A 27,638-nucleotide genomic window follows, 5' to 3' on the forward strand; every position below is an offset into this window, starting at 1 on the left:
CAGAGACTTAGGACCCTAGCACTTTTCTCTCCTGTGTCTCCCTCAGGTCCTCTTCCCTCTTCTCTCAGATTTTCTCCAACAAGGGATGATTCCATTTTCTTTATTTAATAAGGCATTGGACCCCAACAGGCTCCATACATTTTCTTAGAAACCTATTTAGAAGGTTATGATCTGGCCCTCCGCTGCTACCTGGCAATTTTTCCTATTCAGTCTTTAAAACCCAACGGCTGATCATTTTCCCAATCAGGGCAAGAAGGGGTTCATCTTGTGCCACAGTGGTATCTTTCTAGTTAGAAAGAAACTGGTGACGTTTATTTACATTCTGCTAAATTTTCTGCTGGGCTTCCCAGGTGACGTCAGTGGTAAAGAACCCACCTGCCAATTCAGGAGACTCGAGTTCAATCCCTGGGTCAGGAAGAGCCCCTGGAGGAGAAAGGGGCAACCCACTCCAGTATTCTTGCCTGGACAAGAATCCCGAGGACAGAGGAGCCTGGCAGGTTACAGTCCATAGGGTCACAGAGTCAGACATGACTGAGTGACTAAGCACAAACTTGCTGCTAAGCTTTGAGGCTTAGTTCAACATCACCAGAAGCTGACTGGAAGCTACTCTAACAAGCAGTATTTTCTCTACTTCCCCCAACTGGGCTGGGTGTTTCTGCTCTGTGTCCAGTAATAGGCAGAGCAATATCTCCCATACAACACTTATCACCAAGTGTTGTAGTTATCTGTTTATATGCCTATCTCTACCACACATGAGTTCCTGAGAACAGACGCTATGTCTTAGTTATCTTCGTATTCTTTATACCAGCAAGTGTCTGACACATAGTGTGTGTATGTGTCTGCTCAGTCACGTCTGACTCTTTGCAACCCCATGGACTATAGCCTGCCAGACTCCTCTGTCCATGGAATTCTCCAGGCAAGAATACTGGAGTGGGTTGTCATTTCCTCCTCCAGGGGATCCTTCCAACCCAAGGACTGAATCCTCATCTATTGTGTCTCCTTCATTGGCAGGCAGATTCTTTACCACTGTGCTGCCTGGGAAGCCTCTGACATATATTAGACACTCAATAAATGGTTGTTGTTGTTTCATTGACTTCCTTTGCTAACTGGAGTAAATAAGAGAACTGGCCCCTGCCCTTAAGGAACTTAACTCAAATTTAACATTGATCATTGCTACTACGAATGATGATTATTTCCCTGACAGGAGATCTTTTTCTGAGACACCAAGAATTACTATGCAGATGGGAAACACATAGAAACGTATTTACCTACCCATCAGATCAGCTGACTGGCCTGCTGTGACGGTCAGCATCAGCCAGAGGCCTATGATAAGGAGTCCACCAGGAGCCCAGGTATCGTACAGTCTCTGCAGGGTTCTGGATGAGATGCACATTTTGTGAATGGGTGGTGAGTGCTCTGACCCAAAGACCACAGAGTCAGATACCAAAGGGGTGTTTAATAGATACATCTTTCAAAGCAGCTCCATGTCAAGGAAATATGCTAAAGTCCAGAGAAGAACTGATGGAAATAAATAAATAAATAAATAAATCTAGCAGAGTCTCAGGAACGCATGAAGGGTGTTTAGAATAGGAAGTCTTCTGGAAACTTTCATTCTTACAGAGGAGATGAGGCAGGCCCTTGTGCAATAGGCATATAGATAGCTTTCTAATCTCTTTTCTCCAAATTGCAAAAATTGGCAGAGAAGCAAGATCTAGTGGTGATGGGGGACTTCCACTAGCAGGACATCTGCTGGAGGTCTCATGCAGAACAGCTGATGAATTCTTGCCTTGCCTTGCTGACAACTTAATCTCTCAGTAGGTAGAAAAAGCAGTGAGAGGGAACTGCTACTCAGGACTTAATTATGACTAGTAAGGAAGATCTGGATCATGATGTGTATGTTATAGGATGCAGGGAGGAAAGTGACTATGGCAGTTCTGAAAGCTAATAATAAATGAAATGGTAGCCTCTTATTATAATGAAATATGGCAACCATATCAATTCCTTTCGGGAAACAGTGTGTGGATAAATTAGATAAAATATTCAGATCACTGTATCCCAGACACCAGGAGAGCAGATTTCTGGAAGTTCAGAGCAAAGGATTGTAATCTCTTGACCCATGATGCAAAATAATAAAGGAGCTCCACTCTTTAATGGTATGGGCACTTCTAAGAAATGAAATTCAAATAGCATTACTGTTAAGTCATCCTGATAAAAAAAGGAGTAGGCAGCTAACAAAACCCATGGGGCTTCATAAGGAGTACTTTGATGAGCTCAGATTGAATAAAGCCCTGAACAAAAAGTATAAGGAATAAAGTATAAGTTATGATAAATCTAAAAGTGCACACAGTCCTATAAAGACAGCAATAATATTAATGCCTGATGTGTACTGAGGATGTGCTCTGTGACAGGAGCTGTTCTCAGCACTTTACATATATTGACTCTAGGATTCCTCAGAAGAACCTTATGAAGGAGCTGTAAAATTTACCTTGTTTTTACAGATAAAGGGTCTAAATAGCAAAGTGGTTAAAGTTATTGACCCAAGACCGAAAAACCAAAAAATCGGGATTCGAATCCAAGCAAGCTTACTCCAGAGTCAGCACTCCTCACCTCTATCCTCTACTTTTATCTACTTCACAGCTCTCCTTAGGCCACTGAAGGCAAGGTAAGGAGCAGAATGCATAGGTTTTGGCAAAATAACAATTGGATATGGCTTGTGAAGGGGGTGTTCCTGTAACAGGAAGAAAAAGGAAATACTGGACTTAATGGAGGAGACAAAACTGGGAACAGATATCAGAGGAAAGGCAGTCCTAGTAAACTCTTATTTTGTTGTCAATTTCCTCCAAAGAGGGGATTTTTTAAGTTGTAAGAGGTAGATTAAACATGGTTAGAATGTGGAAACCAAGAAAAAAAGAAAGGAGAAAGTTTCTTGCTGCTCCAAAACAATAGCTGTCCCATTGTTCTGGGGATTTTCTGTTCAGTTCAATTCAGTTGCTCAGTCGTGTCCGACTCTTTGTGACCCCATGAATCACAGCACGCCAGGCCTCCCTGTCCATCACCAACTCCCGGAGTTTACTCAAACTCATGTCCATCGAGTCGGTGATTTTAGCTAGCCAGAAAAGAAACAAGACTCCTTTGTGATGTGAGGGCTTCCCAGGTGGCACTAGTGGGTAAAGAACCTTCCTGCCAATGCAGAAGATGGAAGAGGCGCAGGTTTGATCCCTGGGTTGGGAAGATATCCTGGAGGAGGGCATGGCAACCCACTGCAGTATTCTTGCCTGGAGAATCCCATGGACAGAGGAGCCTTGCAGGCTATAGTCTCTACGGTCGCAAAGAGCTGGACACGACTGAAACGACTTAGCACATATGCACAGCACACAGGTGCCCAGGACAGGCGGGGTAAAGGGGTGAAAAGTCATAGAAGCTGGCACCTTAAAGACCACTCAATTTACTCTTTGTCTCATTTCACTCCATATAGTTGATTAGATTATGCTCAGTGCTGGGTAGAATGTTTTGTGGGAAGCTTTCATCAACCATTCCATACATGTCCAAAGGAGGAAAAACTGATGGTAAATAGTAGGTGCTGTGCTGTATGAAGACCTCCTGGAGGAAACAGGGCCCCTAGTAACTATAGATGTAACATTTGCAGGGCATATCATCATATGCAAAGTGCTTTCACATGCATCATCTTTCTTGATCCCTATAATAGTCTTCAGCAGTAGATACTCTTGGCCTATTCAACAGGAATAGGAGGAATCAACATGCAAATTAGTTTGCACCAAAGACTCTGCCCACTATCCCAGGCTCCCTCGTGGTTGCTGTCTTCAACTATCTGAAGGGTCGTCATGTAGAAGAGGGAGTGGGTTTATTCTGTTAACTATCTGGGGTTCAAAGGGGAAGGAATTTCCCAGCAGGATGGCACCTGACCCTGGAAGGTTCAAGTAGAGTCCAGAGATCAGCTTATAAGATGGTGCTACTGACTGGAGTTTGGTCTGATACCACAGTGGGCCTCAGACTAAAATTTCTTGAACAAAACAACAACTATAGCAGCAACAAAACAATAATGATCATAAATGGAGGACTGACACAGCATTCTTACCATCTGCCTTTTATCTGCTTGTCAAAAAAAGGAAACTGAACACCAATGAGAAAATAGCCTACGATTACATCGCGGTTTTTGTTTTCACATTTTGCTTAGACTGGTGGGAAGAAAAAAAAAAATTGTCACAAACTGGCAACAGTCCACAGACCATTATTTGGGAAACATTGGATTAGAGGATTTTTAAGGTTCTTTCTAATTCTAAAAAATTGTACAACTCTAAATCATACACTTTGTTACCTAATTACGCCGTTCTTATACTTTAGCTAACATCTTGAAAGCATTCTCAGTGCCAGGCAATGTGTGCTAAGTTCTTTACATGTCAGTCAATTTAATCCTCCGAATTACCCTGGGTCATCGGTAGTTGCCAGTCCACTCTCAATGGAGATCGACTCAGAGAAGTTCTATGACTTATCCCAGGTCACACAGCTGGGAATTCAACTTTGCTCTCTGACTTTGGTGCCTCTGCTTTCATCCGTAGTACTCCACGCTTTTATTATTAAATATGAACAAAATAGAACTTCCCAGATGATGCTAGTGAAGGAGCCCACATGCCAATGCAGGAGACATAAGAGACATGGGATGGATCCCTGGGTTGGGAAGATCCCCTGGAGGAGGGCACAGCAACCCACTCCAGTATTCTTGCCTGGAGAACCCCATGGACAGAGGAGCCTGGTGAACCACAGCGCATAGGGTCGAAAAGAGTCGGACATGACTGAGCATGCATGAATAAAATATTTAAAATATCTCCCTAGACTCCGAGTTTCTAGATGGCAGGGTGTATACATTTTAGTTTCTGAATCCCATAATTGATGCTAGCACAGTACCTCTACTGCATTCAACAAAATTAGAGTATTTATTAAGTAGCTACTGTAATTCAGCTCAGTGCTTCCTGAGGCACACAGAAGATCTTTGTTGATTAGCTGATCAGCAAATTAGTATAGGAGAATGTTGAATGTAAGAAACTGGTAAACATACTTCTCATTTCACTTATATGCTGAGTATTCAAATGCACAGGGGTCACCAGCAAGCAGAGTCTTTTCTCTGACTTACCAACTCAAAGAAGGAAAGGCCCAATGTCCTATTGCTTCTCAGATTCTCTCCTTGTGCCAGAGAGAATAGCAAGGACCCTGTCCTTTATTTCCTATGTTTTCTAAGCCACGCCAGCTGCCTGTCTTACAGCCTGAAAGATCAAATAGGCTCCCCTCTGGGTCTTTTCTGCACCATTAAAAGGCTATCGGGAAGAACCCACTGTGAGCCAAACAGTGGGAAAAACTGATTCTCTAAGAAAAGGGGCAAGGACTTGGGATTATATGGTGAAGAGGAAAGATTCTAAAGGGACCGAGAGCCTGGTGGTTGACTTCACAGTTACATTCAGATACTGTTTATGATGTGCCCACTGTCCTGAGTGCAGAAGGGGCTTTATTGTATTGCACCATTGCCAGAACAGTGGAAAAACATGTAATTTGCCAAGCACATCCAATCAGTGTAGTTGTTACCTTGGTCTGAGCACAGCAGATGTGACTAACCAGCCTGTACGGACTTGGGCTGAGGACCGGGGCTCAGGCGGGGCTGCTAGAGCAAGGAGCTGTCCATGCTGCCCGTCTCTAGGCCGCTGATATGGAGCTGGGTATTCTCGAACCCGTCGGCACTGCCCTTCCCACAACACATATCCAGGGCTCAGGGACTGTGGGCGGGTGAGAAGGAAAGTGAGAAGAGCAAAATCTATCCATGACAACCTGAAGGTGGCAATAATCACATTTGCTTGAAAATTGCCTGAGAATGAACTGCGTGTTCTTGTGCGGATATGCAAATGCATGTAAATGTATGTAAATAGGAGATCCTCTTAACTAGTTTTTCCATCTGGATGCGGCCTGTTGTGGTGAGGCCAGAGGAAATGGACTCTAAGTGATGGCGTCTGTCCAGTTCTCCCTTTGGGCCAGGGGCCAAGGGTGTCTGGAGAAACATATCCTTTGTTCTCCTGGCCACCTTTTCCCTATAGCTAGGATTTAGAATTTGGGCACCTGGCTCGTGATCGATCAATCAATATATATTGCACTGATTCAGTATGATCTGATGTGAAGATGGGTTTTGTGTTCCCTGTCCCCTTCCTCATCCCCAGCCCCTCCCAGTCCCAACCTGTTCCAGACCATGATGTCGGTATCACAGTAAACAGGGAAACTTCCACAGTCTTGACCCTCATCCATCAACTAAAAAACAAGAAGGCAGAACCTGATGTACTTTAAGGTCCCATCCAGGAGGTCAGATCTGAAAGCTGGACCCACTGATGGAAAATATAGTGAGAGGGTTGTGCTGTGATGACTTACCATCCGCTCGATGCAAGAGAGAAAGAAGCAAGGGCTTTAAAGTTGAAGTCCTTCTGAAACACAGACCTGGGTTCAAATCTGTAGATTTTTTTGGTTCCTAACAACTTATGCTTGAACAAGTTACATAACTTCTGATTAGAAATTTCTACATTCTTCCCTTTTGCTATCTAACTTCTGTCCTCTGTACATGTGTTAATACATACAACATATATTTAACATTTAAAATGCATACTTGGTGTCCAGTACTGGGCTAGGTTACAGAAATTGAAAAATAAGGAAGCCATCAGCTCTGCCCTTAAAACACCTAGTCTAGGAGTGAGACACAGGGACAGAGGTTAAGTAACACAGAGTTAAGTAACTATTGTGCCCAAGAGACTTTGGGAGCATGGAACAGGTACACCTAACTCGTAAACCCAGCCTAAGAACACATGGAAGATGGTTACAGGTAAGGGGACACCTGAGTCAAGTCTTGAAGAACAAGTTTAGGCACTGGCCAGACAAAGGGGAAGTGTGGACGCTTTTCAGTCTAGTGGAGCAGCCCCAGGAGAGGCACAGGGACCTGGGAGAAGGTGCTTTGCTTTGGGAGAGTTGGGCACTGTGCCAGGAACTCAGCATGACTGGAGAGGCTGGAGAGGCAGGTTCAGGACTGCCGGCCTCATGCCAAGGCTTGGCTTTCCTGTAGGGTGATGGGCTCTTCAGAAGGCTGGAAATGTCAGTTCCTCCACTTGCCCCAAGAAGCTGGACCTGCATGATTCCAGCCAATAGCCTACACTGCGGACCAGAGCCAACAGTACCTATAAGGTAACTTGCCCTTGGTTTCTTTATTCATTGCGTCTCTTAAGGGAATATCTGTGTAAGAAGAGGAATCAGGGTGAGGGCAATGTTTACTAATGAGAGAGAGATTTCTAACAGCAGTCATTTCAGGGATCAGCAGAGTGGGAGTGGGTTGCAGGGATTGGACTGGAAGGCCTTCCCCCACCCCCCCCATCCTTTCCCACCTCCTTGCCATCTATGACATACTTAGATCACACGGTAGTTCTGACACAGCCTGCTGGGGTTAGGTCTGTGCCACCAAGTGCAGACGAGGCCTGGCCAGGGGGAATGGGACAGCATGGCCTCTGCCTAAAGGACACAGTGCCCAGACACAGTGTCAAGAAAGAGGATGCCTTGTGTACATGTGAACGTGCCTGCCAGCCCCTGCATATGGGGTGACCCTGTGAGGTCCCCTTGCTACTCAGAGGGAGTGACACTTTTCCACCCTGTGACTGTCAACCCCTCGATACTCAGTCACTTGTTCTTTACAAGATTTTTTTTTTTTTTTTTGGTTGAACTGGGTCTTAGTTAAAGCATGTGGGATCTGATTCCCTGACCAGGGATCGAACCCAGGCCCCCTGCATTGATAATGTGGAGTCTTGGCCACAGGGTAGGCCCCTTAGTCTGACTCTTACATCATACCTGACTTACTAATAGCTTCTCACTGCTGCCCTTTCTAGAGATACCACTTATCCAGAGCAAAAGAATGTAGAAAGATCATGTTCCCCCTTGCCCCACAGCCCCCAGACTTGTGCCATTTGAGGGAAGATTTGCAGAATGTCTACATTTCTGGGGCAGAAAGAGCCTGGGAAGGAACCAGGATGTGGTTTTGGTCTCACTTTGTCTAAAGCATGAGAATGAAGTGCAGGCCCTGCCCCCAATGCATGGTAATTACTGAACTTTGAAGTGGAGTCTGGAAGGCAGGGAGACTGGAGAAGGGGAAGGTTCAGAGAGCCGGGACTTCTGTCTGCTGAGTGGGGTGGTGGATAGGGGATGATGGATGAAAACAGAGCCCGAGTTGAATATCCATAAAAGTTGGGGGTGCTCCCCAAACTTCTATGAGCCTACAAATCACCTGGGATTATATTAAAGGGCAGATTACAATTCAGCCAAGGGCCTGGGGTGGAGCCTGCGAGTCTGTACTTACTGCAAGCTCCCAGGTCTTGCCAAAACTTTGCTTCATGGCCCACTTCGAGTGGCAGGGGTGTAGAATATGTAATATTAATCTTTCTCAAAGAACAGCAGGAAGCTTAGGGCCTGCTTGGGCTTCCCAGGTGGTTCTAGTGGTAAAGAACGCATCTGCTAATGCAGGAAACATTAGAGGCCTGAGTTTAATCCCTGGTTCAGGAAGATCCCCTGGAGAAGGGCATGGCAGCCCACTCCAATATTCTTGCCTGGAGAATCCCTTGAACAGAGGAACCTGGTGGGCTACAGTACACGGGGTCGCAGAGTCAGACACGACTGAAGTGACTTAGCGTGCACTCACATATGTAGGGGCTGCTAAGCAGGCAAGTACTCCCACAATAAAGAGCCTCCAAAAGATGCCACGTTCCAAGGGACAGAGACTGCTGGAAAGAACATGTGAGAAGAGCTGGAATGTGGACATTTTTGGGTCCCTGGTCCAAGGCTGGGTATAATAAACAGCACTGTGGAGATATCACTGCTTTTGAGCAATCCAGGAATATTTTGTGCTCTGCCCTAAATAATACTGTAATCAACAAAAGCCAGCCCAAATGCCAGCAAGATGCCTGCAACTACCCTTGTTATCACCACTGCCACTGCCCCCTCCCCGGGTCAACCTCTCTCTGGAAGACATGATTCTTGGAACTTCCTATTAAACTGTCTCAGACAGCTTCTGTGAGCCCTTTGGTCACAGGGCTGAGTGGAGACACAGGGACAGAGGGAGAGGGGTGAGTCCCCGCAGTCCAGCTTGTTATGTGTACAGTCGCTTTTGTAAAAACTTACATTTTGGTGGAATGGCCCAGAAGGCAATGGACAATTTTCCCAACTGCCTGCAGGGCAAATTTTCTTTAATACTAATTGCAGTGTATTTCCTCCTAGCTGTAACTCATTTTACAGCTTCCACATCTGCAGTTCATTTCATCTTTATGTCAGATCTGTAAGCTAGGCAAGCCAGTGTCATTATCTGCTTTTTCTCAGGTGGGAAAACTATGGTTCAGAAAGCTGGCAAGTGACACGGTTACAATGCCATGATCCTTGTCTCCCAGCTCAATCCAATGCTCTATTCAAATGACGATTTCTCACACATTTTGTATTTTCCCAGGGAATTAAAATGAACTGTGGAGTCGCTAATTGATGGCCTGGTTTCCTGGGGGAGTTGTCAACTCTGGTTTTTTAAATTTATCTAATTTGAGATCATCTAAGACACGGCAAGGGGCTTCCCAGGTGGCGAAGTGGTCAATGCACTGGTACATGCAGGAGATGCATGAAGGCATGGCAAGGGGCAAGAGGAATTCGGTAAGCAATTGCTTAGTTCTAGCACTTCTATTTATTAATGCTAATTTTGGTGAATACCTTTCTAAAATATGTATTTAGGAGTCTCTGCTTTCTTTTCATAGGGCCCCTTCATCTTCATAGAGCCCGTGTCAGAAAATAATTCTTAGGCCAAACGAGGATCTGAAGTACAGTTGAAATGATGAGTTCTGACCACTAGAGGGACCCCGGGCACCAGCTACAATTTTTTTTTTTTCTGCAGCAATTGATGCCTGGAAAGGTACACACCTCCTGGAAAAATTCAGGTCAGGTGCACATCTGGCTAAGAAGTCCTTCATTGTTCTACAAGCCAGGTCTGGAAGAGACCAAAGCACCCCAGCTCTGAGCCAGAGGATTTTAATTCGAGGATGCAAGCAAAGAGATTTAAATCATCCCAAGTGAGACCTAGTCACCGGAATCAAAGCATTTTAGTCTAGCTCTTTCATTTAACCTATCACCATAGGGTTTTCAGAGTCTCCTGGTCTCAACTATTTGAATTCAGAATATCTTGTATTGAGTCAAGGGCTGTTGAAAACCTCTCCCCAGGTGGTTCTGTTGCACTGCCAATTTGGGGGAAAAGCTGCTGGACTCATCCTGGATCTATCCCAAAGCATGGACTATCCCTGGAAAATATTCTGACGATTCGTTACTGTCCAGCCTCAGCTTGAGTCCTTTCTGTAACAGTGAAATGCTGACACAGTCTCAGTTCTATCCTCTTATGCTTTTCTATGGCGCCAGTTCTTTTCTCTGGCAGAAGCATTTGTAATTTATCTATGTGCCTGGTGTCTCTGCCTCTCTTATTTGTCTCTAAACTTGACAAAAGCAAGGCCCTCATCTGGTGCACTCATCAGTGTGAAACGAAAACACAGACCAATACAGAGCACGCTGTTTGTGTGCACACGTGTCATTGCTTTACATTGTCAAGAATGCCACACCCCATCCCTGAAATCAGCAATCCTGTCATGGAAAGCCTTTCCCAACCTTCAGCCAAAATCAATCTCTGTTATTTCTCCCCATCCTGTGTTTCTAGTTCTAAAGCTACAGCTACATATATGTCTAATGTTTCCCTCAAGGACAACTCTTCAGGTACACAATGACAGCTATGTATTTTTCTACACTTTTCCAATGTCACTGCCCCACCCACACCAACCCCTGCTCTTTTAGCCCCTCTGTATGGCGGCGGCATAGTCTCTGGAGTTGCATCATCTTGGCCACCCTGGGAAGAGTTCTGATTTATTAGTGATTCAACATGTGGTTCCCAGAGCCCTTGATTTCCAGAATGGCTTGTCCTGGGCAGCTGAGGGTGGTATATGCCCTCCCTCATCCTGGACACTGTGTCTCTTAATGCAGTTGAAGTCTGCATTAGCTTTTTGGCTGCTATGCACACTATTGACTCATCTTTAGCCTGTGGCCAAGTGAAACCTCTAAAATCTTTTCTTTTTTTCAAAAGAACTTCTGTTGAGCCAGGCCTCTTCCATCCTGCTTTTGTACAATTGATTTTTTTAAAACACACGTTTTGCATTAATCTGCTAAATTTTATTTAATTTCTGCAGAATGTTTTTCTATCTCGGTGACCTCCCCTCCAACTTACTCCTTTCACACTTCCAGAGCTGTCCATAGACCTCCTGTCAATCAATCAAGGATGCAAATTGAGCAGCCCAGTTCTGGGGCCTGAAGGAGTGGATATAGAGGAGAAATATAGTCATATTTTTGGAAGCTTCCATGCTGAGAGTCAAGAGAGTCCACTTCATCCTCACCTCTTTCTCGGGTCACAGGGAGAAAACCAGTCACAGACTGGTTTGTAAATAGCTTTCTTTTCCAATGCTCCACACCCATCCCCTTCTCTTCTGGATGACTGGCCTTCATTGCACTGGCTTCCAGAATCCACCACACCCACTTTGGAAGAGTATGGAAGGAAAAATGTCATTTATTTTTGTATCTTCTCTGTATCTGTACATAAAGAACATTCTGGATATGACAGTGAGACAGAACCACCCATTGACCAGGGGCTTTGGTTTGCTGAGAGTCTGCAGCTGGTAAACAGCAGAATGGATGGAGCAGTGTCTATGTGACTGAGGGCCTTGTGGAACTCCTGTGTGCTCTGGGATCCAGATGTGTTCAGAGTTATTCTGAAGAGGGCTGGGAAGGCCAGAGAACCAAGAAAGAAAAGGGACAGAGGGAACCAGAAGGGTCTGGAGAGATGCTGGTGTCCAGATAGTGTCTGATTCACTCATGTGTCTTTGAGATCTCTCACAGTGTCTATAACTTAGAAAGCACTCAATACATCCTTAAATGGAATGAATTATATACCCCTAAGTGTATAATAATTATATACTGCTATATATTACCAGGGCTTCCTGGTGGCTCAGATGGTAAAGAATCTGCCTGCAGTGCAGCAGACCCAGGTTCTTTCTCTGGGTCAGGAAGATCCCCTGGAGGAGGACTTGGAAACCCACGCCAGCATTCTTGCCTGAAGAATCCCATGGACAGCTGAGCCTGGTGGGCTCCAGTCCAGGTGGTCGCACAGAGTCTGACATGACTCAGCAGCTAACAGTTTCACTTCCTTTCATACATAATTATACAACCTTAGGTGCCTTAATGGAGAAAGAAATGGCAATGCACTCCAGTATTCTTGCCTGGAAAATTCCATGGACAGAGGACCCTAGGAGTCTATAGTCCATGGAATAGCAAAAAGCTGGCCACGACTGAGCAACTGAGTACCAGTACCTTACAGGGTTAACCTGAAGGAGCACCCAGAACTGCAGGGAAGTGAGTGCAGGCATGCTGGCGACAGAGACCAGAACTGGAAAGAAGGAAGCAGAGTTCAGAGGGTGCGAAGGCCTAGGGCACAGGGACACCTAAGCTGGAACTAAAGAAGAGAAGGGGATAGAATTGAAAAGAAAAAAATCAACAGGGAGAAAGAAATGGCTTTTAGGTCCAAGGAGGGTGTGAGTGCTCCCACTGAGGGTGATGACATGCAAGGAGGTGACTGGACTCCAAATTCAGTTCTGAGCCAAAGGGAGACTGTCTCTGAGAACTCCGGGGAGGCTCCCGGGACTCACTTCTCCGCAGGAGAAGATGAAGAATGATAGCCCTCCCCAGCTCTCCCCTGCTGTCTGAGGCCCACAGCTTTGCGGTGTCCGCAGCAGCTTCGTCCCAAAGGGAAGCATGCATCATTCCTCCAACGTGGCTGGGGAGCTGTGGTGAAGACCCACTCAGCTCCAGCCACCCGAAAGTTGACCCAGAAAACAGGTTTCCAGAAATCATGTGCCGACAGCCCTCTGAACTCTTCGGCCCCCAAAGAGCTTGCACGCTGTGGAAAGTATGGCCTGCAGGACCGAGGGAGAGGAGTTCCATTTTAGGGCAGTTCTTCTGTGCTAATTCTTCTCTTACTTATTCCTCTTCCCCATGGGACTGTAAACCCTGCGGAGTGGGGCGCCACACTTTATTTTTATACAATTAATTATTTCTCATATCTGAAGTGAAGTGAAAGTCACTCAGTTGTGTCCGACTCTTTGCAACTCCATAGACGATATGGTTCATGGAATTCTCCAGGCCAAAATCCTGGAGTGGGTAGCCTTTTCCTTCTCCAGGAGATCTTCCCAACCCAGGGATCCAAGCCAGGTCTCCTGCACTGCAGGCAGATTCTTTATCAGCTGAGCTACAAGGGAAGCCATTTCTCATAATATGTTTACAAGCTCTACGTTCCAGTCACAAGACAGGAAAAGTTCTTGCACTCTTTGTGCTTGTTTGTCTAGTGGGGGGAAGGGATCATCAACACGCTGGTAAGCACACCAGTAAAGAGACAGGACCATTTCAGTGCGTGGCACATGATGCCATGCTGGAAACGTCCTAGATGAACTGGTGGGGGGTCATTGGGTGCAGGAGGTGGCTGGGGGCCACAGCCCACTGGATGTCAGGGAAGGTCATTCTTGGAGGAGGTGAGATTTGCATCGAGATCTCAAGGATGAGAAAGTCCCAGTCACAGAAAGAACACAGGAAAGAGAGTCATGGGCAGAAGAGCTGTCAAGTGTGAAGGCACTTAGTGGAAATGGGACTTGCCTGTTCAGAGAACAGACAGTGCCCTAGGCCATGGGCCTCCAGCTTAGCGAGCATGGAGGAGCTGATGGAAGTCCCTGTAGGTAGAGGGAAGGCATGTGAGTTTAGCTCTGAGTACAGCGGGGGAGAACTAAACACCAAATTTGGGGTGGAATATTCTATTCTCCTGGAGAGAGATTTCACAATTTTCATCATATTTTCCAAGACACCTGCAAGGGCCCTCCCCCATACATTAATAATGCATAACATAGAGGGGAAAAGTCCAAGCCCTTCAAACACATATAGTTTGGACTCACATGCAGTGTATTCTTCTAGGAGGCAGAGAACTACTCGGGAAAAAAAATACAAACAATAACCCTTGAAGAGGGCAAGGGTGAAATTTGGGACATTATCTGTGAAATCTTAGGGAATAAGCAACTTTGATCCCTGGGTCAGGAAGATTCCCCTGGAAGAGGGCATAGCAACCCACTCCAGTATTCTTTTTTTTTTTTTTTTCATTTATTTTTATTAGTTGGAGGCTAATTACTTTACAATATTGTAGTGGTTTTTGCCATACATTGACATGAATCAGCATGTGTACCCCATTCTTGCCTGGAGAATCCCATGGTTTTTGCCATACATTGACATGAATCAGCCATGGATTTACATGTGTTCCCCATTCTTGCCTGGAGAATCCCATGGACATTGGAGCCTAGTGAGCTATAATCCATGGGATCTCAAAGAGTCGGACACAACTGACTAACACTTCCAAATGGGGTAGGAACATACCTCCAAATGTAGGAAGAGATGGCAGATTGGGGAATGCTGGAGATTTCCTGGAAGACAACAAGTTTGCAAACAACTGGACAATGAATCAGAGATATTTGAGAATAACCAGGACTTCTTCCTCTCATTTGCATAACTGTGTCTACAAGTTTTCTAAAAGTCTAAGGGTGACATAAAAATGCCTAAAACCACCCTAGAACTATGCCTCAAATTTCCCTAAATCAATTTTTTCAAGAGCCTCTTTCCCCTGGTGACTCCCTCTTCCCTTCACCAAATAGCTGTACGGAGGATGAAAGCTGACACGCATTTTGGCCGAATGGATTTCTAACCTTCCCCTGCCACCTCGTGAGTGCTCCAAGTTCCTCCCGCCCCAATCACCTAGAAGACGTGCAGAGATGATTTGGAAGGACTCGGACTTGTTAATTAACCTAAACAGTCACATTCGTCTGCAAGGTGCATTCTTGTTAATTAAAACTGCGATTCTCCTTGTGCCCAGACGGCGGGCTGCTGTTGTCAGAATAATTAGGTAGCATACGATGGTTTTCATGCAAATCCCTGACAATTAGAGCTGGCAATGAATTGGGTTTGAAATCCCAGTGAAGTTTTCAATCAGAATTCCTCTGAGGACTCTTTCTTGAGGAAGGTAATCATGGGGCTATGGTTTCAGGGATATAGGGTGTAAGGACCAGGTATTTGCTTCTGAAATCCTCTGGGAGGGGCTCCAGTTTGAAATCAATGAACTATGGGCATCAATGCGATCTTCCATCTTCCCTTAAGAAATCAGTCTCTCTCCATAAAGAAGCAAAGCAGAGCAACCGTCCCTAGGGTATGTGTGTGTTCCCAAGAGCTTGCTTTCTGGCTGTCTTCTTCCTGAGAGGATTTTTTCTTTAGCCAGAGGCCCAATAATTCATACAGAGCTAAAGTCCCTGCCATCCCTGAGATTAAATTCTTATGGGTTCAAAGGAAATAGGATGTGTATTCCTGAAGGGTTGCAGAAAAGATGCCTGATTCAGAGCAGTTTGGAGGTTGCTGGTGGTATGCAGTGGGTTAAATGGACTGGGATAACAGGGCCCCCAGGAAAGCCTTATAGAAATGATAAGGCCAGGGCTAGACTTACAGAAGAGCTACCCGAATGCAATGGAGATAACACAGGGAAAGGCCAGCACCCAGGGGAACTGGGGCAAAGCAGAGGGGACGGAATGGGAAGGAGAAAGTTGTGGGGACACATCTCCAACCAATCCTTACCTCTTATCAGCCTCAGGCTTCTGCCTTGGCCTTTCCTTTGTGAGAGATGTAACAGGGGCAGAGTATCTGAGGGTCTCTCTACCCAGGCTGAGCAAGGAGGGATTTCTATCTGGAGGCATGGCTGAGGGGGTGGGTAGATAAGACAACCCCAGTGGCCTTAAATTAAGCCTCCTTTGCATCAGGTTGACACTGGAAGATTTGGCAAGCTGAAAATGCCCTCTCCTCCTCCTTAACTAGGTCAGCATCCGAATCCAGTAGCTTGTAAGGCAGTTGGCCAGTACCTGAAGGATTGAGAGACTGGTCAGGTGCTGGAGGGTGCAATTTATGAGAATAGGCTGGGAAGGGAATTACAACAAAGAAAACACTGGGATACATTCATAAACTAAGACTGGAGATCTTAGCATAATTTAGGTTTGTAATTTATCTCTCTTTTCTCTATTTTCTCTGCCTTTCTTTCTGTTTCAGTATGTCTCCCGCGTCTCAATTGGTCCCTAAATCCCGCCTTTCAATCTAGGATGCACCAATCAGCAGCTAATCTGGTGGTTGCTAAGAGACAGGAGGTGGGGGGTTGAGAGGATTTGTCACTGCACCCACCCAGGAAAATTCCTCCTGCCTTTCAAGTCGCCTGCCAAGGATGCTGTAACTCATCTCTGCCGCTCTCCTGCATTCTCCTACTTATCTCCAAGGTCCAAAGAGTCAAGCAGAAATGATTTGGGGGAGAAACCACATGTAGCACATCTTTGAAAAATGACAGGCCAAACCGAGATTCAGGGCTTCCCTGATGGCTCAGAAGGTAAAGAATCTGCCTGTAATGCAAGAGACCTGGGTTCAATCCCAGGGTTGGGAAGATGCCCTGGAGAAGGGAATGGCTACCCACTCCAGTATTCTTGCCTGGAGAATTCCATGGACAGAGGAGCCTGGCGGACTACAGTCCATGGGATCTCAAAGAGTTGGACATGACTGAGTGACTAATACAACAACATCCCTGGATTTGGATAGATTTAAGGTACCTTCTCAAGTCTCCCCAGCGTTTAACTGGGTTGGAGGGAGAGACACGTCTTTGTGTGGCATCTCGGGTACGGGGTGAATTTGTTGGTGCCATTAGAATTGGTTTTCCTTGGGCTTCCCTCATGGCTCAGTGGTAAAGAATCTGCCTGCCAATGCGGAGAAAGGGGTTCGATCCCTGGTCCGGGAAGATCCCACATGCTGTGGACCAACTAAACCAACAGTTGTGCCACAACTGTTTAGTCTGTGCTCTGGGGCCTGGGAACCACAACTACTGAACCCCAAGCACCCTAGAGCCTGTGCTCCACAAGAGAAGCCGCCTCAATGGGAAACCTGCGCACTGTAACTAGAGAGTAGCCCCCACTCACCACAAACAGAGAAAAGCCCATGCAGTGACCAAGACCTAGCCCAGCCAGGAAGAAATAAATAAATATAATTAAAAAGAAGAGGCTGTCCCACTTATGAAGGGGGGCTTATTCATGGTCCTTCCTATAATCACCTAAACTTGACTGAGAAAAAGTCTCCAGGATCATGCCGAAGCATCCAATCAGGGAGGATATTTGGGGAAGAGGTTCCCAGGGCAAAGAAGTATGGTGGGGAAAGCAGAAGGAAATATTTCTGTGGGGGAAATGGCTTATTTTGAAAGCTAAAAGGTATTAGAAGGGAAATTTGGGGAATTCCAAGCAGATGGCCCAGCCAGGTCAGGCCTTTCCTCATCAAGTATCTTACGCTTCACAGCTTCTTGATTTTTATTTTCCTACATGCTTCCTTCATGGAAAAGGCTAGGTCCAGAAACTGGGGTGAAGAAAACTCATTTGAGATAGGAGTGAGTTACAAGTCCTGATTCCATACCCTTAGAACAAGGATGGAGAACAGAACAAGGTGGAGGGAGAGGCCCAAGAGAAAGAGAGAGCAGAACACTCTCACAGGAGTATGCAAGTCAAACTCTGATAGAGAGGCAAGCATACACACGGGCATCTGTGATTACTCAGCCGTGTCTGACTCTCTGCAATCCCATAGACTGTGGTCTGCTAGGCTCCTCTGTCCGTGGGATTCTCCAGGCAAGAATACTGGAGTGGGTAGCCATTCCCTTCTCCAGGGAGCCTTTTCGACCCAGGAATCGAACCCAGGCAGATTCTGTACCATCTGAGACACCAGGGAAGCCCATCTGTTATTACATGCATGCATCTAACACGGACACGGGATCTAACAGATTTAGACAGACAGATGCACACACATGGGGATTAGGACTATGCTGTGGAATAAACCTCTGAGAGAGGACTCCTGGGAAGTGGCTTTAGAATTATCTTGTTAGGTTCCCTGAGCTAAGTAAGGTCCTCCAGGACGCTTCTCTCCTCCACTCCTCCCCCCGACCCGATCTCTAAGCAAAGCCAACAGGAAGACAGAAGGCATCTAGAAGGCAGAGAGGAATGTGGACAGGCCAGGCAGAGAGGAGTCATGCTCTCCGTTCATCTTCACTCGTCTTCGTTTTTCTCACTGCAGCAGCATCACTTCTTTCTTTACTAGCTAAGCCATCTCTTCTGGCTCTTTTTTGTTTGTTTGTTTTAGGTTTAGCTGCTCTCCTCATATTCTGGTCCCCCTGCTCTTGCCCTTTGAGATGGCAGCAACCCCGCACCTCAAGAGAACATCTGTGTGCCCCGAGGATGTTTGCACATCATTCACTTTCTCCCCAGGCCAGCCAGAGAAGCAGACGCTGACAGCAAAGTCTGGTGTGAAATGCCTCTCTCTCTCCATTCTCCTCCCTCTCCTTTACATCCCCAGACAAAATAAGAAACCACCAGCTTCATAAAAAAAAAAAAAAAACAACACACAGCGTAGACTTTAATTCAGCTTGACAGGTGGGCAGAGAGCTAGGATTTGCCTCCAAGGGTGTCCAGATGAGAAGTCTGTGTTGTAGACAGAGGCAGGGAGGGTGGGGACGTGTGAGTGGCCTGGTGGCAGACCCAGGCGAGGAGCAGGGGTGTAGCCACGCAGTGCAATATTGCCAGGGCTTCTGCCACATCCAGCAGCATGTCCAGGGCTTGCTGGGCCGGACATGTTGACACCACTATGGCCCTGGACCTCACTAGAGAGTCCAATCCCAGAGACATGCCCTGAGGCCACCAAAAAATGAACCAGACCCACAGGATATCGACCCAGGAACAAGTCACCCTGCCCAGCGCCCTCTTCAGCCCCTTGGCTCCCAACAAACCCAAGGGCAACAAGACAAAGACGGCAAAACAGGCTGCAGCGTGTATGTACCGCAACATTTCCCACTCCCCGCTGAAGGTCACGGTGCAGAGTCCTTGGGAAGTGTCACTGCCCAGCGTGACTGGCAGGGACAGGAGGGTAGCCACTCCCCAAAGTCCCACGGTGATCCCCAGCCTGAGGCCTGGGACCTGGCCCGCACCCAGCTGGGGGCCTAGGTAGGCATGGTACCCTATCAGCAGAGCTTGAGCAAAGGCTGAGCCATAGGCGACCAGGTGAGCCAGGTGGCAGAGGGTGGTGATGGGCGCCCCAGTGAGCCCCCGTGCCAGGATGGGCACCACGATGCTGAAGAGGGCGCTGCCCACGGCTAGCTGCACCAGGGTAGACCTGTCCTGGTAGAGCTGCCAGCGGAACAGAGGTCTGAGAAGCGCGTAGAGGAAGGTTCCACCAGCCAGGATGCCCAGGATGCTGACAAGGATGAAGAAGGGCAGTGAGGAGTAGTCGAGCAGTGGGCAGGAGTGGCAGGGCGCAGCTGCTTCCATGTCGGCCTCATTATAGTCTGGATAGTCGGTCTCCGGAAGGTCATTCCAAAATCCCTCTTCGAGGGCCAACTTGGTGGAGTTGTCATCAGACACCTGGAGGACATCCCCAAAGGGACAATCAGAGCATCCAGCTATCCCTCTGAAGGGGATCCTGGGAGCTGAGGGCAGGAGGTATGGAGAGAAGGGCAGCGGGAAAGTGGGGGCCGCAAGAGCTGGGTGCAGGGGAGAGGGTGGGAGAGGACAAGACTGAGCCGAGTCATAGGAAAGCAAGGGAAGGGGGTGGACAGGCCTGGGAGAGAGGAGCAGGTCTGGCTGAAACTGACAGAGACGAGCGAGGAGGCAAAGAACGGGGGACCCTGGACACGGCGAGAAGGAGACAAGGAAAACGAGGGAAGGGACAAGAGAGGAGAGAGGGAGCGAGGTCTACAGACCCGAGGGGCAGACAGAAGGGGCGGCAGGAGGCAGAGAGGGAGGGGTTGGGGGTCAGCCCCACACTCACCGGGTAAAGACAGTTCCCCATGACGCTGCTGGGTGCAGGGCGGGCAGAGAGATGGGCTGGGGTAGTTCTGCCAGTGGCTGTGGTTCCAAGATAAGCGCCAGGGACTAATGAACGCCATCAGCTCTGGGCAGGGCCGTGGGGCGGGCAGTGCATTCAGGAAGTGTTTACCCCACGCCTACCGCCTGTCTGAGCCCCAGGACCACTTAGGGCACTGACCCCAGGGGCTTCCTGTTTTGAGACTGGAGTCCGCTGGTGAGGACCCACACTCGGGAAAGGAAGAAGGTGGGGACCAGAAAGTCAGTGTTTTTCCAAAGGTGGAAAGGGAGGCCGAGAAGCCAGGGGGCTTTCCAGCACAAAGGGATTCTTCAAGTACGAGGAAGGAAGAGGGGGCCAGAGGTGAAGTGTGAGACGCTGATAAGAGACGTGCTGGGAAATTGGAGGAAAAGGCCAGCTGATGGCACTTACTGCTTCTCCATCCCCTTGAACTGGATCCAAGGAAAGATAGTTCAAAAGTGGTGTGTTTGTGGGAGGGGGTGTTAGTGGTGCTTGTGGCTGGATCCATGTGATTCTGACAACCTGAGCGGTATGTGTTCGGGGGGCGCCCTTTGTGTATCATTCATGGTGTCGGAGTATGCTTACTCATCTTTACACGTGGCTGTGTGTCATATCTGAGTGCTAGGTTTTGGGCTGAGTGCTAGGTGTCTGGGAGTGTGTGCTGCTCTCTGGGTCTGGGTGTTTTGGTGTGAGAGGAGGGAAGGCTGGGGGGCAGCTGTCGAGGTTGTATAATGAAGCTGCTTCAGGGAGCAATTGGGCATTTGCCCAGCCACCTATGGGCACAGTAAATGCATCTTCCATACCAAGTAGAACACATGATGTGACAAGTTAAAGCAGGCTCTTGGGGGCAATGGGATGGCATACTTTAAAACGGGACTGTTGCCTATGGGGCAATCTCTATTCACATTCCTGTTGGGGATTATAAAAGCCCTGGAAGTGCTACATTGTCCTGGCATCTTAGCAACATGTAAAGTTTCTTGTGGTGGGGAGAGCTATTTCTCGCCAGCATCCTATAGGAGGATGCCCTTAAATGGACATTTCTGCTCTCTGGTATGCTGTCCCCTCACCATCCCAATTCTCACATGACTTCTGCTCTTTTGTCCCCCCCACCCGCCCCTACCTTGCATTTTATTTCCTCACTGGGGGACGCTTAGCCTGGACTTGGGGAAGGGTGAGTCATAGAACATCTGAGTTGGAACCATAGAGAGGGTTAGTTAGGTGATACTATTTCATTTGTCCAAGAAGGCGCTGGGTGTCATAGTGCTAATTCTGCCAAGTCCTCCTTCCCACTCACTCAAGGGCGGCTGGAGCCGGAAGCAGAGGCGCAGAAGAATGGTCACCTTGCTGAGATGGTCTCCTTTCTCCTGGGACACTAGCTGCAGTTTCAGGTCCAACATGAAGGGGACTGAAAAAGGAGTTTGGGGGGTCTGTTGAAGCGATCCTGGCAGAAGGCAGTGGGGAGCAGTCAGGCACCCCACCCAACACTGGAATCTAAGGACCTGGCCAAAGGGCACGAAGGAACGCTCTTCTCTCCCGCAGAGAGTCCTGTCGTTTCCATACACGATGCCCGGGAGAGCGCGGCCTGGCAAGGCACACACCACCCCTGGAGGCAGCAGGTGCAGAACAGCCCTTACACACACGCATCCCAACAGGAGCAAGAGTGGCAAGAAGGAGGCAGCCGAAGGACACGGATAATCCAGATATATTGAGGGTGGCCCCTCTGAGATTAGCACAGGAGAGTTAGAAAGATTATAAAGATACACGTGCCCTCCCTGCTCCCCGCCCCGCCCTCCACCCCCAGACAGACACACACAGCACGACGGCCCCGTCCCCCCCGCCCCCCGGTACAAATATGGCTTCTGTGTAATATGGACAGAGTGGTTCAGCTCAAAGAGGAAAAGTCATTTTCCCAAAAGCGGGTGCTGGGAGGCAGGGAGACCACAGGCCTGGGGCCCTAGGCTGCCTCGCTGCTGTAAGAGGAGGGGGCCCAGGGCCCTAACCAGCGGCTGGAAGATTCACGACAGTATTACCTGAACTGAAGGGGGTGGGCAGACCTGCTGGCTGCAGCTGCCCCCACTTGGCACACCCCTGGGTGGTCAGGACAGCAAGACATGCTGGAGGAGGGTGAGAGCGGCGCCAAGGGGCACCTGGGTCTGAGGCGGGGCGGCCGGCGGGCGCGGAGGGCGCGCGGCCTCGTTTCCATGGCAACCGGCTTGGCCACAAGGAAGACAGAAAATCAAAAGCAGGGATGGAATGGAGATGGGAAGGAGACAGGCGCTTTTGCTCCTAGCCCTCAACGCACCGGGTACAGACTATGGGGACAAGAAGTGAAGTGGTCATTCCAGGTCAGTGCCAGCGGAAGGCCTGAGGGATGCATAGCAAAGGCTTTAGCACTGACTCCGTGGCTCCGAGACGGGGAGACGGAGGCAGAGGTTGAATGCCCTGTGTTTCAGGGAGAGATGAGATGGACGACTGAGCAAAAACACACCCCGGGACTGTTTTCTCCGTAACAGATGGGCGCTGGGGACGGCATGGAAATTCCAGGATGGAGCGACATCCCAGGTGAGGTGCCCAGCCTGCCTAGGGCCTGTCAGCTCCCACAGCCCTCCTCCACATGCCCCGCAGCCCCCCACCTGCCCAGGAGCCCCTCTGCCTCTCACTCACATACACAAGTGCGCAGACACACAGACACACACCGACACACACATGACTATTCCCTTCGTTTGGGCAGGAAACAGCTCAGCGCAGTGAAGCTCCTTTTAGTATTTTTGTTGTTCTGTCTGCCTGGCTGCTGAGGGAGGGAGGGAGGGAGGGAGGGCTTGGAGAACAGGAGGGGGCAGAGGGCAGCACAAGACAGGGAGGCGAAGTTGCTGAGCAGTGCCTAAGACAAGTGGTTGCCGTGCAACAGTCCAGGGCTCCAGTGAGAGAGTCAGGGGCCCCTGGGCGGGGAAGCAGATGCAGTTTAGGGCGCAGAGCCGCACCTCCCCAACAGCTGCTAGAGCAAGGAGGGGCAGCCTTGCTCTGCTGTCCCCCAAGGGTGGTTCCTGGAAAAAGGGCCTGGCTTCATTCACCATAGGGGCCGGGTGGTGGGGGCGGGGAGAGCAGAGAGGGCCATCTCTGCCATCCTTTCTCTCCAACTCTGCCCTTCCTGCAGGGACCCGTGCCCTCCCACGTGGGGAAGCCCTGGGCCCCGCGTGGCTGTGTGCCAGCTGCAGGTCACATCTCCTGGGGCACCCCCATTCACCCCTGTCCTATTAGGGAGGAGGGGGAGGGGTGTCAGGTGGTACCTTCTCTGTGCAGAGCTCAAGGTGTGCAACTTACAGAGGAAAAGCCACCTCCCGCCTCCTGCTCACAACCTCCCCGACCCCAGAGAAATCCAGGAAGAGGCTCTCATGACCGAGGGCTGGTGAGGGTCCCCCACCAAACTGACCCAGCTCCTTCCTGCCCTAACCCTCTCCTCATCCTCCTCCTAACACTCCACGTTTTCTGTTTGTGTGGGTCTTGTTTGTTTGTTTGTTTGTTTTGCTTTCCTCACCCCAGGGCCCCTGCCCCTCCAGCCTGGAAACAGATTTGATTTGGGATTGTTACAAAAATAATAATAACCCAAACGCAGAGAAGCCACGGAAAGGGCTGAGGGCAACCCTCCCTCCCCACCCGCCCTCCCCATTCCAAACCGAGTACAAAACCGCACCCAAAGCAGACATTCTGTACAGGGGGGTGGGGGGGGGCTGGGGAGCAAGCGGGAGGGGCAGCCCTGGGGTCGCTCTGTACAAGTCCAGGTTGGTGATGGCCCCAGACGTCCCCATGGGGTCCCGGGGGGCGCCCCTAGATGAAATATTCCTTCTTGTCGTCCCCGCCCGACTGCCCGCCTTCTGCATTGATGATGGCCGTGTCTGCATCGGGGGCATCGTCGGAGCCTTTCGCCTCGTGCGTCAGGTAGGTTCCTGGGAAGAGAGAAGAGGCTCCTCCTTTCAGGAGCAGTTTCCGAATCTCGGAGGCCCCCCCCCACCGGCCACTTTCCCACCCACTCACGCGCACCTTGCTTCTGTAACTTTTCTCCTACCTGGAGCTTTCTTCTTCCCCACCTGCCCTGATTAGCATCTTGCTGCTGATATCTCTCACCTGAACACACTACTAAGAACTGATGGAGCCTGCTTTTAGTCTCATCTATAACACAGGCCAAAAAAAAGGTGTGTGTGTGTGTGTGTGTGTGTGTGTATGTGTGTATACACACACGTGTGCTCATACACTGGTAACAGGAAAGCTGCGATGTCAGCTCCATGACTGCACTGCTGAGATCTGGCTAGCGTCTGACCTGTCCACAGAGTCAGGCTGCTGGCCAGGGATTTCCCTGGGTGTTCAGTGGTTAAGATTCTGTGTTCCCAACGCAGGGGCCCTGGGTTCAATCCCTGGTCAGGGAACTAGATCCTACATATCACAGCTAAAAAAGATTTCATGTGCTGCAATGCAACTAAGACCCAGGCGGCTGGCTTACAAGGAATAACAGAGGGCTGTCTGAGAGGAAGGCATATGAGGAGAGGGGAGGGAGAGATGGCAGAGATATAAGCTGCTGCTGCTGCTGCTAAGTCACTTCAGTCGTGGCCGACTCTGTGTGACCCCATAGATAGCAGCCCACCAGGCTTCCCCGTCCCTGGGATTCTCCAGGCAAGAACACTGGAGTGGGTTGCCATTTCCTTCTCCAATGCATGAAAGTGAAAAGTGAAAGTGAAGTCGCTCAGTCGTGTCCAACTCTTTGCGACCCCACGGACTGTAGCCTGCCAGGCTCTTCTGTCCATGGGATTTTCCAGGCAAGAGTACTGGAGTGGGGTGCCATTGCCTTCTCCGAGAGATACAAGAGAGGAGAGAAAAGGGAAGGGATGGTATGGGGTTAAGGGGTGAGGCGCTCAAAGGACAAAAACCATGAGGCTAAACTGAAAGGAGCAAAGCGCAGGAAGAAATAGGAGGGGGATGCAGAGTTGCGGCAGTCCTGTCTCACCTGGCGGCCCTGGAAGCAGGGCGGCATGGTTGCAGCAGCTGACTGGGTGGGAAGGTCTGACTTCACCTGGATGATCACCAGGTGATCAGGCCTGACTATGGGGCTGGCGGTGCTCAGTTATCACAGGTGGGCCGTGTTCTTTCCTCCACCAGCGCTCCAAGGGTTTCAGACACTCCTGCCCACTGAGACTCCGAAGGCCCTTCCCTCTGGCCGCGCCTACCCTGCCGGCCCCTCATGATCTCCCTGTCCTCTCTCAAGTCCCTTGTGATGCTCCCTCGCGCCTCTGACCTTTGTGCCGGATCAAGTAGTGACCGAGGAAGATGAGCAGGATGAGCAGCAAGAAGACGATGAAAGCCACGATCCCCCCGATGATGGCGTGGTAGGTGCTGGAGGACGAAGGCACTGGGCTGGGGTCTGGGGGGAGAGGGGAGCACACAGTCAGATCTGGGAAGGACCTGCGCCTTACAGCGTGTCTGCCCCGGGCCATGGACCATCCGACACCTCAGAGGGAACAGAGCAGCTTCATCCAACACAAGGGATCTGTCTCACTTTACACCTGGCTTCTTACACAGTATCTGAAACATAGGACTTGTTTTAAAAAACATATTCAAGAATAAACAGATATATCTGCTCACACTTAACCTTCTGAGTTCGTGAACCTGAAGCCTGACCCTGGTCAAAGATCAACACTTTGATCTCTACATCTTTTCTTATCTTCTCTCTCTCTCTCTGTCTGTGTCTGTCTTTGAATTTCTGGGTTATCAGGATATTCTTTCCCTATCCCCCATACCCTCTTACCCTTCTGTCTGCTTGGTATTCTGAGCTGGCTTTTCTAAGGGGGGGCTTCTCAACCTAATCACGCATTGTCCTTATTGCAGATTGGAAAGGAGCAGTGAAAAAATGCTGGAGACAGGAATAGGCACGTGAACTGTGCATAGATGGTGGACTGCGATTCCCTGTATAAAGAAAAGTGTTCCTTCTTGTCAGGGAGCTTAGAGTTCCAGCAAGACCCAATCTTCCTTTCACCAGAGAGGTCTGGGGTTCCATCTTCACTTCCCCACCAGCCAAAGGTTTGTGGGAAGGACAAAGACTGAATTTCTTCCTCCCAGTTCTGATGGCCTCTGTCATCAGATACAGAGACTCTGTCCTCCACAGCAGTGTCTATAGGGGACAGATTCCCAAGCACAGGCTTGGCCAGGCATGCCGAGGAGAGCCGCAGTCACAGTCAGAGTCCCACAGATCTGAAGAGACAGTGCCCATGCCTGGGACACAGTTCTGACATGTCCAAAATTATACGAGCTGCAGTTAAGGCTCTCCCACCCATGGGAGAGCTACTATTTTTTTTTTTTTTAAATAGAATCAGTTTGAGTTTTGATGCCTCATCGACTCCTCGTCCATTTTCTCTCTCCTACCTTATGTCTCCTCTGGCTTGACTGGGCCAGCTTTTTAGCTCCTTGCCTGTCTCCACCTTATTTGGGGAAAAAAAAAAAAATTATGCTCTGGTTTGCATGCTCTGCTTGGGAGGGAGGGAGAAGAAGGTCCCTGTGTCTCTGTGATAGGAAGAGTGGGTGTGATGGTTCAAACTGGAGGGAACATGGTGAGGTTATCCACTGTTCCTCTCCCCTGCCTCCAAGAGAATGTGAGATATAACCTTTATTAAAAACCAATTCTAGATAATCATCCCAAAGACTGTAAGAATGAAAAGTCCCTAGGAAAGCCTAGGTTGGCACGGCGAAAATGACCTCTGGGTTCATCAACACAGGTTGGCGTCTCTAGGTATAACTCCATCTAATTTCACTCCAGGTAGTTGGAAGTCAGCTCTGTTCAGAGTTCTCTCTGGAGGCAGATGCAGTAACTAATTCTACCACCAGGCGTCAGCACGGGAAGCAGACCAGTCAGAGGACTGGGCTTCTAGCGCAGAGTGGCGGGATCAGCAAGAGACCAACCACAAGGGCACGGGAGCTTTCCTTCTCTGCCAATGGTCATCAGAGCTGGCCTGGAGAGATCTGGGGGCAGAAACAGAAGCTCAGTGCATTGTCCTTGCTCCTGGCACCCGACAATAGCTTTGTTTGCTGTGCTGAGGCAGCTCCCGCGTTGCTGAGGTTTGCCCCTGGAGTCCCGAGACCTCTGGTCTCTTACTCCTGGGAGGCCTGATTGCTATCTCCACACTGCTTTAATGGACATTTCCTGTAAGGGAGTCTCTGATGTCCCCCTGACAACGCGCGTCCCCTATTCTGAGGGGAGCCTGAGTTTCTGGAGGGACTCAGTGTTCCTATCTGCTGCATGCTCACGCTTTGGTCATGTCCGACTCTCTGCGACCCTGAGGACTGTAGCCCGCCAGGCTCCTCTGTCCATGGGATTCTCTAGACAAGAACACTGGAGTGTGCCAGAATACTGGAGGCCATTTCCTCTTCCAGGGAATCTTCCTGACCCAGGGATTGAACCCCCGTCCCTTACATTTCCTGTATTGGCAGGGGGGTTCTTTACCACTAGCACCACCTGGGAAGCCCCCATTGTTATTGGGGAGGGGTCTTCA

The 27,638-nt window shown here is 49.1% G+C and overlaps 2 protein-coding genes and 1 long non-coding RNA gene across 4 annotated transcripts in view; 1 reads left to right on the forward strand and 2 right to left on the reverse strand.

Annotated features, from left to right (window-relative positions):
• Positions 1–18,628: 18,628 nt before the first annotated feature.
• Positions 18,629–21,654, reverse strand: ACKR1 (atypical chemokine receptor 1 (Duffy blood group)). The gene is made up of 2 exons (XM_043877431.1): positions 20,053–21,654; positions 18,629–19,646 (listed from the first exon to the last, which is right to left on the reverse strand). The coding sequence occupies exons 1-2, from the start codon at positions 20,071–20,073 to the stop codon at positions 18,675–18,677; spliced, it is 993 nt and encodes a 330-aa protein (XP_043733366.1). The 5' UTR covers positions 20,074–21,654; the 3' UTR covers positions 18,629–18,674.
• A 136-nt stretch (positions 21,655–21,790) lies between these two features.
• Positions 21,791–27,638, reverse strand: part of CADM3 (cell adhesion molecule 3) — a 32,269-nt gene continuing 26,421 nt past the window's right edge. For both annotated transcript variants that reach the window (XM_043877429.1, XM_043877430.1), the window contains 2 exons: positions 25,391–25,516; positions 21,791–24,050 (listed from right to left, as the gene is read on the reverse strand). In XM_043877429.1, coding sequence (XP_043733364.1) covers positions 23,932–24,050; positions 25,391–25,516 — 245 coding nt within the window. In that variant the 3' untranslated portion in view covers positions 21,791–23,931. The remainder of the gene's footprint in view (positions 24,051–25,390; positions 25,517–27,638) is intronic.
• On the forward strand, positions 22,559–26,465 carry LOC122677406. The gene is made up of 3 exons (XR_006335771.1): positions 22,559–22,668; positions 25,361–25,481; positions 25,981–26,465. It is a non-coding gene; the product is annotated as an uncharacterized LOC122677406 (long non-coding RNA).

This window comes from Cervus elaphus, chromosome 20 (genome assembly GCF_910594005.1).
Source record: "Cervus elaphus chromosome 20, mCerEla1.1, whole genome shotgun sequence".
In the NCBI taxonomy this organism is placed as follows: Eukaryota; Metazoa; Chordata; class Mammalia; order Artiodactyla; family Cervidae; genus Cervus; species Cervus elaphus.

Excerpts from the sequence above, each read along its gene's own strand:
- ACKR1 (XM_043877431.1), bottom strand. The coding sequence starts at position 20,073 with ATGGGGAACTGTCTTTACCCG. Across the intron at positions 19,647-20,052 it reads TGGGGAACTGTCTTTACCCG|GTGTCTGATGACAACTCCAC; the intron begins GTGAGTGTGGGG and ends GATGTCCTCCAG.